At 44.6% G+C, this 8,256-nt stretch overlaps 1 protein-coding gene across 1 annotated transcript; it reads left to right on the top strand.

Moving 5' to 3' along the window:
• Positions 1 to 256: 256 nt before the first annotated feature.
• On the top strand, positions 257 to 5,896 carry LOC134290293 (uncharacterized). The gene has a single exon (XM_062857394.1). It carries the CDS (start codon positions 257 to 259, stop codon positions 5,894 to 5,896), a length of 5,640 nt encoding a protein of 1,879 aa, XP_062713378.1.
• The last annotated feature ends 2,360 nt before the right edge of the window (positions 5,897 to 8,256 follow it).

The raw sequence follows: 8,256 nt of genomic DNA, 5'->3' as shown, positions 1-8,256 counted from the left end.
TAGATTGAAGTGTCGAAGGTAAATTGAAATTGAGTTAGCATAAGAAAGATGTAAAATGTTATTGATTAGTTGCAGAATTTGAGCGCAGCAGAATAGTTGTGGGACAGTGGTAGCGTGAGGAGACAAAACTATTCATGTTTGTATAAGGTAAAACAAAATGTTGCGTTTGAGCTTAAATATATTTTTATTACAGTTTTGAGCTGCAATACCAAGCACTGCTGCAAAAACGTAGTTTGAGATCCGAACATTCTCAAAAATGAATACCGGATCAATCCCTCGCCTTCCCGACCCGAATGAGACGGCATACAATTGCGGAAAGTGCAACCGGCCGGATGAGGACGAAAGCCAGATGGTGTTCTGCGATAACTGCCAACGGTGGTATCATTTCGGCTGTCAAGGAGTGACGTCGGATATACAGGAAGACCATGACTGGGTATGTAGCGATTGTTCTGGTGATCAAGGAGGAAGGACCCCTGATGACCCGGAGGAAAGAGAGCTGCTTGAAGCGGAAAAGTCCATTGCTCTAGAGCGAGAACGTTTGTCAGCCTTAATAGAAAAGAAGAAGCGGGTGGCAAGTATGAGGTTGAAGTTAGAAATAGAGAAGAGGGAAGCACTATGGCAGTTAGAGAAGCAGGAGTTAGAGGCCAAAGCCGTTGCAGTAGAAGAATTCAATGAAAAGAAAAGGGCAGAAAAGGAGAAGTTACAGCGTAGAATAGATAAGGCTCTGTCAGAACGCGCGGAATTGGAGAACGAGGAAAGTTCGATACGCTTCTGCAAGAAGACGTCCACTCCAATGGTACGAATGGGAGAAGTAGGCGAAAAATCGAAGATTTCGAAAGTCAAAGCTAATGCGGTTCGCGAAAAAGTGGTTGATACCGATGCGACATCAGAAAGTGAAAGTGAAAGTAAAAGTGATGGTGATACAAGTGATGCAAGTGCGAAAATGGAACTAGTACCAACAAAGGCTCAACTATCGGCGCGACAGTTCCTGGCTAGGCGGTTGCCGACGTTCACCGGGAATCCGGAAGAGTGGTCAATCTTTATTTCCAGTTACGAGACGACAACAAAAGCGTGCGGTTTCTCCAATCTCGAAAACTTAGTTCGACTGCAGGAATGTCTGAAGGGAGCGGCACTGGACGCAGTAGGATCGCGACTTTTACTGCCTCAGTTTGTGCCGAAGGTAATTCAAGAGCTTCGTGAGCAGTTTGGACAACCGGAGCAGATTTTGGAGACCCTGTTAGTGAAGGTGAGATCCGCCGATGGACCGAAAGCGGAAAGGCCAGCGACGTTCATCACATACGGTCGACTTGTTCAACAGCTTTGTGACCATATGGAAGCAACCCACTTGGAAGACCATCTGACGAATCCGTTATTGATCAGTGAATTGGCGAAGAAGCTTCCAGCGAGTACGAAGATGGACTGGATTCGTTTCAAACGAAATGAAATTAGTGGCAGGAAGAAGGTAACACTACGTACCATGGCTGACTTTTTATCCGAGATAGTTTCGGTGGCAACAGAGGCAGTAAACTTGGTGGACGGACAAGCAAGTAGCAGTCGCGCGCCCAATCCGGAGCGTAACCGAGAGCGTAACAAACCCAAGCAGCATGGAGTGTACGTGAACGTTCACAACGAAGATGAAAAGGTTCCACAAGAAGATGAACCGCAGAAACGAATCCCATGTGCGATGTGTGGTGAAACAAATCACAGATTGCGTAACTGTGACGATTTTTTGAAGCTTGAACCAGCCCAGCGATTGAAAGCAGTAGATAGGTGGGAGCTTTGCAGAAGCTGCCTCAATGCACATGGTGATGCGAAATGTAAGATCAACATCCGCTGCAAAGTAGCAAATTGTCAAGGATTGCACAACACACTTTTGCATCAACTCCCCGTGCACTCTACCTGTAATATGCATAACAGCATTCTTCCTTCGTCGGTGATCTTCCGTGTTGTTCCAGTGACGGTGTACAACGGTTCCAAGACACTTAGCATACTAGCGTTCTTGGACGAAGGTTCATCGTACACACTTATCGAAGCTTCGGTAGCAGAGGAGTTGGGTTGCGGTGGAGTTGTACAGCCATTACGCGTATCGTGGACTGCTGGGATGACAAGACTGGAAAGAGATTCGAAGATAGTGAATTTGTCGGTATCAAGTGTGGGGTCAACCCAGAAAAGCGCATTGCGGGGAGCTCACACGGTGAGAGAATTGGGGTTGCCGAAACAGACTATGCGTTTTGCTGAATTTGCTGAAGGTTATGAACATCTACAAGGCCTCCAGGTGGCTGACTACCCGATGGAAACACCACGCATTTTGATTGGGCTTAAACACCTACATCTATTTGCCCCTCTAGAGTCTCGAATTGGGAACCCGGGTGAGCCTATAGCTGTGAGATCAATGCTGGGATGGACGGTGTACGGCCCACAAGAAAAAATATCTTCTGAGTCAACCTTTGTCGGTCATCACACATGTACTAGTGTGTCCAACGAAGACTTGTATCGTCTTCTAAAGTCGCATTACGTATTGGAAGACTCGGCTGTTTTGGTGGACTTGGTACCAGAGTCAAGGGACGACCGCAGAGCCAGAGAGATCTTGGAGAAAACAACAGTTCGAGTCGGTGATCGATTCCAATGTGGATTACTGTGGAAAGAAGAACACACTCTGTTTCCAGACAGTTTTTCTATGGCAGAGAAGCGAATGAAGAGCCTCGAGAAACGTTTAGCTAAAAATCAAGAGTTACAGCAGAACGTTCACAAACAGATGAGTGACTACATAGAAAAGGGGTATTGTCACAAAGCTACACCACAGGAACTCCGGTCAACAGAGCGACACAAGGTGTGGTATTTGCCGTTGAACATTGTGTTGAATCCAAGGAAACCAGGAAAAGTTCGACTAGTTTGGGATGCCGCAGCTGCAGTCAACGGTGTTTCTCTCAATGCGACATTGTTGAAGGGTCCAGATTTACTAGTCTCCCTGCCGTCAGTCATAAGTCAGTTTCGAGAACGAAGAATTGGTTTTGGAGGTGACATTCGTGAGATGTTCCACCAAATACGCATTCGCCCAGAGGATCGTCAAGCGCAACGGTTTTTATTTGGCGGAGAAGTGTACGTGATGGACTGCGCTATTTTTGGAGCGACGTGTTCGCCTAGTCAAGCACTTTATGTTATGAATAAGAATGCAAGTGAGTTTTCCGAAAGTTATCCAGAGGCAGCCAGCGCAATAGAGAAGAAGCATTATGTGGACGATTACTTCGATAGCGTTGATTCCACAGAGGAGGCAATATGCCGTGCAAAAGAAGTACGAGACATTCATGCTCGTGGTGGTTTCCAAATCCGAAACTGGGTTTCCAATTCAGAAGAGGTACTGATGCAACTTGGAGAACGACAAGATAATCAGGAGATTCACTTTCATCGAGACAAAGAAACGGAATACGAGCGTGTGCTGGGGATTGTATGGAATACGAAGCAGGACGTGTTCACATTTTCCACCAAAGTGAAAGACGAGCTACAACCGTATTTAACGGGCGGACATCGACCAACGAAACGGATCGTATTGAGCTGTGTCATGAGCTTTTTCGATCCTCTTGGACTGCTGGCGGTATTTACGATCCACGGTCGTATCATTGTGCAGGATCTTTGGCGAAGTGGTTGCGACTGGGATGAGGAAATCGACGACGAAGCGTTGGTAAAGTGGAGTCGGTGGACGGCGTGCTTGACAGATGTTGAAATGGTAGAGATTCCCCGATACTATTTCAGCGACGCCATAGCACTCAATTATGGTTCGTTGCAACTACACATTTTCGTAGACGCTAGTGAGAATGCGTACGGAGCAGTCGGCTACTTCCGAATTCTTACCGGTAGAGATCCTTGTTGCGCCTTAGTTCAAGCACGTTCTAAAGTTGCTCCCATAAAACCACATTCTATTCCTCGATTAGAGTTGATGGCAGACGTGTTGGGCGCTCGACTAAAGGATACAATTTTGGAGAGTCATAACTTCGAAATCAAGAAAGTGTACTTCTGGACTGATTCAAGGACTGTACAATCGTGGATTAAGTCGGATGCCCGAAAATATCGTCAATTTGTGGCGTTCAGGATCGGCGATATTTTGTCGCGAACAAAGACGTCGGATTGGAGGTGGATCTCCACGAAGCTCAACGTTGCGGATCATCTTACGAAGTGGTCAAGAGGATCGTCGTTAGAAGCGGATGGTGCATGGTTGAAAGGACCAGCGTTTTTACACTTACCCGAGAGCGAGTGGCCAGTTGACAATAGTGTAGAACCAAATGATCCAGAAGAACTTCGAGCAACATGTTTGTTCCATAAAACTGAAGCTGTATTTCAACTAATTGATCCATCCCGTATTTCGAAATGGAATGTATTAGTGAGATGTGTGGCCTGCGTGATCAGGTTTATTTCGAATCTTCGAAGAAAGGCTAAAGGCTTGGCCATCGAAACACTTCGTTCTCTTCCGAGGATGAAGTATACAAGGAAAGTACATGCAGTGCGGGTGTGTCTGCAAAGAGACGAGTTCCAACGAGCGGAAGAAGTGCTGTGGCAACAAGTGCAGATGGAAGCGTTTGAAGATGAAGTTCGTATTCTGCGGATTATGCGAGACAACAAGGGCGAATGCAAGGAGAAGATTGAGAAGAGAAGTCCGTTGTACAAATTGTCACCAATTCTGGATGAAAATGATGTAGTGCGTGTGGAAGGTCGAACAGCACAGGCTGAGTTCCTGCCGTTCGAAATGCGATTCCCCATAATTCTTCCTAAAGGACATATGATCACGACGCGGCTAATCGAGCACTACCACGGACGACTTGGTCATGGGCATCGGGAAGCTGTCGTAAATGAATTGATGCAGAGATTTTGCATTCCGAAAATACGGGCTGAGGTTTCGAGAGTAATGCGCAACTGTGTATGGTGTAAGGTGTATAAATGCAAACCAACCGTGCCAAGGATGGCACCTCTCCCAGTGCAACGAGCAACTCCGTTCCTTCGTCCTTTTACATACACAGGTGTAGATTTCTTCGGTCCTATTTCGGTCGTCATCGGCCGGCGAAGTGAAAAACGATGGGTATCACTGTTTACTTGCCTCACGACAAGAGCGATACATTTGGAGGTCGCCAGAAGCCTTTCAACAGCATCTTGCTTAATGGCGATCCGACGATTCGTATGTCGAAGAGGATTTCCAATTGAGTTTTTCTCGAATAATGGCACCAACTTTGTAGGAGCAAGCAAGGAGATTATCAAGGCTATCAATGAAGAATGCAGTGAAAATTTGACAAGTTCGAGAACTAGGTGGAATTTCAATCCACCAGCAGCTCCTCACATGGGAGGAATATGGGAGCGGTTAGTCCGGTCGGTAAAAGCGGTGTTAGCAGAGCTTGACGATGGAAGATCACTTTCGGATGAAGTATTGGAGACAGTATTGGCTGAGGCGGAGAGGATGATCAATTCAAGACCCTTGACATTTGTGTCCAAAGACAATATGGAGCCAGAAGCCCTGACTCCAAACCACTTCCTTCTCGGATATCCATCGTGTGGTAGAGAAATGCGGTTGCCATCCGGCAATGAAGCGAAAGGGTTACGGGATCAGTACGAGCGGTCACAAGTGCTTACCGATAAACTATGGAATCGGTGGATAAAAGAGTATTTGCCAACAATAAATTTGAGGTCCAAATGGCAAGAAGATCAAGGCCCTATCAAGGTTGGTACTCTGGTGTATATGGCGGATGAAGAAAACCGGAAGAGTTGGATCCGAGGCGTCGTCGATGAAATCATCAAGGGAGCTGATGGAAGAGTCAGGCAAGTTGTGATTCGAGCTGGTGGAAAGCGGTATAGGCGAGCAGTAGCGAAGATTGCGGTGCCTGAGATAAGTGACGAAACACCTGGCTTGGTTTAAAGGACCCTGTGCCAGAGTTACGGGAGGGGCTGTTGCGGCACCTGGCATCACTGCACAAGTGGTGCATTGAGAGGGATAGGCCCTTTTCAGAATAACGTCAAACTGGGTTAAAACGTCAGACTGCTTTGAAACGTCAGATTGGTGAAAAGAAAAACAAAGATGACAGAGTGAAAAAGATTTGGAGTCGTTAATGCAGGAAAGTGAAATTCGAGGTGAAATTGTTAAAAAGATTAAGTTTTTGAGTTGGAAATTGAGTTCGAGATAGAGTGAAAGCTAGATTGAAGTGTCGAAGGTAAATTGAAATTGAGTTAGCATAAGAAAGATGTAAAATGTTATTGATTAGTTGCAGAATTTGAGCGCAGCAGAATAGTTGTGGGACAGTGGTAGCGTGAGGAGACAAAACTATTCATGTTTGTATAAGGTAAAACAAAATGTTGCGTTTGAGCTTAAATATATTTTTATTACAGTTTTGAGCTGCAATACCAAGCACTGCTGCAAAAACGTAGTTTGAGATCCGAACACTAATGATGAAGGAAAAAAAAAATACTTTGAAATGTTGTGATTAAATTCACTCCTGTTATTATCATTTTATTCAATGAGTGCATCCACCAAAAGTGCCGCTGTGTTATTAAGAATGCCATGTTTCTTCTTCAAGTTTCCAGCGCCTATTGAATCATGTTGCTCTCCATAAATTTTATAGGCAACAAAATGGAAAACACCAAATTGATGTAGGATGAATTTCTTATAAGTCGTAGTTCCTTTTACAATCTATTTTCACTTATGGTAAAACAACTAATTTCACTGGTGGTATGAAAAATTTATTTCGATAACTGCCGCTGGGTTTGACGCTTTCGGTTGGTTTCGGATGGTAAGTTATAGCTTTCAATCCATACATTCGGTTGGCAATTGTCATTCTATCCACAATAAAGAAAATGTCAAGACTTTAAGACAAACTCACCCAGTCATAGCATCCTGATTTTGAACTACATTCAACAAATACCACAGAAAGTCCGTAATTTAGTTCAGCGGTTGTTCATGCAGTTCGTTCAAAGCTGCTAGCCTCCCGGGGAGGTTGATTGCATCAACGGATTTCAATTATTCTCGCCAAGTAGCGAATATTTCTGGAGAATTCGCCTCACGTTTCGCATGTAATGTCATGTGTTGAAATATTAGTTTATCGTTGGTACATAGTACAGGACTTACTTAGTTTCACAGGAAGTGCATGAACTATGTTGTGATTGGATTCACGGAGCACATATGGAAGGTATTTGTGATTGGATTCACTTGGAAATCACAGATACGTGATTGAATTCACTAATAAGATAATAAGAAGGACGTGAATATGCTAATGGCAACAACCATTGAAGAAACTGTGATTGAATTCACTTGGAAACTACGGATAGGCAATAGTCATGTGATTGAATTCACTAACAATGTGATGAAATTAACTTACGAGTTACAGAGAGACCGCATGGGATGAACTGTGATTAAATTCACTGACTGACCGTCTGAGCACACAGAGTTGTGATTGAATTCGCTTTAATGCGGATGGAGAAAGAAGTGTTTTGAATAGGCGCAGAACAGAGGTGCTGGAGTTAACTGAGAATGCAAAGAGGGAGCACATATCACAACGAGGCTGGCGAGGGGTTGTCCAGCGAAATCCTGTCGAGAGAGCTTTGGTTCGAATCGTGGTCCTGTGGAAGACCTTTTAGGAAATGTATTTTTTTAATGCTTTCCTAAGTCATGCAATATTTCTTGATATCTGCTACCAGGGCTGCTAAGTATCAGTCTCAATTACTGTTTTTCAGCCGAAAATGAATGGCAGCATAGGTTGTTTTCAGTTCCACGTTGTGAGAACTGACAAAGTCCGAGAGCTTCTTTCATGAGTGACCCTACCAAGTAGCATTTCCAATTATCTACAAACTGCTCAAGCGATGGCTTGTGAGAGTGAGTACCCTATATGCCATCACTTGTGAAAACACTCACCTTCAGAAATAGAATGAAATTTGGCGCTGTCAGTTCTCGCTTTCAGCATACTGCGTGTCGGTGTGAGTACATTTCACATTTCTCTACCGTGTTGTCGGCAGGAATACAGCAATGACAGGAGTACAAAAATGGAAGGAATGAAAAAAAAAACAAAATATCACAATCATAAAGCACTGTAAAAAAAAAAAATAGGAGCTCTCTGTTCTATACGAGTTCAAAAGGTAAAGCGCATCAACCGGCACAGAGGGCTCACCGTTTATGGATGCTGGCACAGTTCATGGAAGCCATGGAACATTTGGCAAATAGGCTGGCTCCGTTCAATGAGTGGCCCAGCGTCCGAGGGAGGAACTGGCTGGCATGGCATCAGGAAAGAG

Source organism: Aedes albopictus, chromosome 3 (assembly GCF_035046485.1).
Source record: "Aedes albopictus strain Foshan chromosome 3, AalbF5, whole genome shotgun sequence".
In the NCBI taxonomy this organism is placed as follows: domain Eukaryota; kingdom Metazoa; phylum Arthropoda; class Insecta; order Diptera; family Culicidae; genus Aedes; species Aedes albopictus.
The sequence above is the reverse complement of the archived record's forward strand: the minus strand, read 5'-3'. Positions and strand labels throughout refer to the sequence as shown.

Excerpts from the sequence above, each read along its gene's own strand:
- LOC134290293 (XM_062857394.1), top strand. The coding sequence starts at position 257 with ATGAATACCGGATCAATCCCTCGCCTTCCCGACCCGAATGAGACGGCA.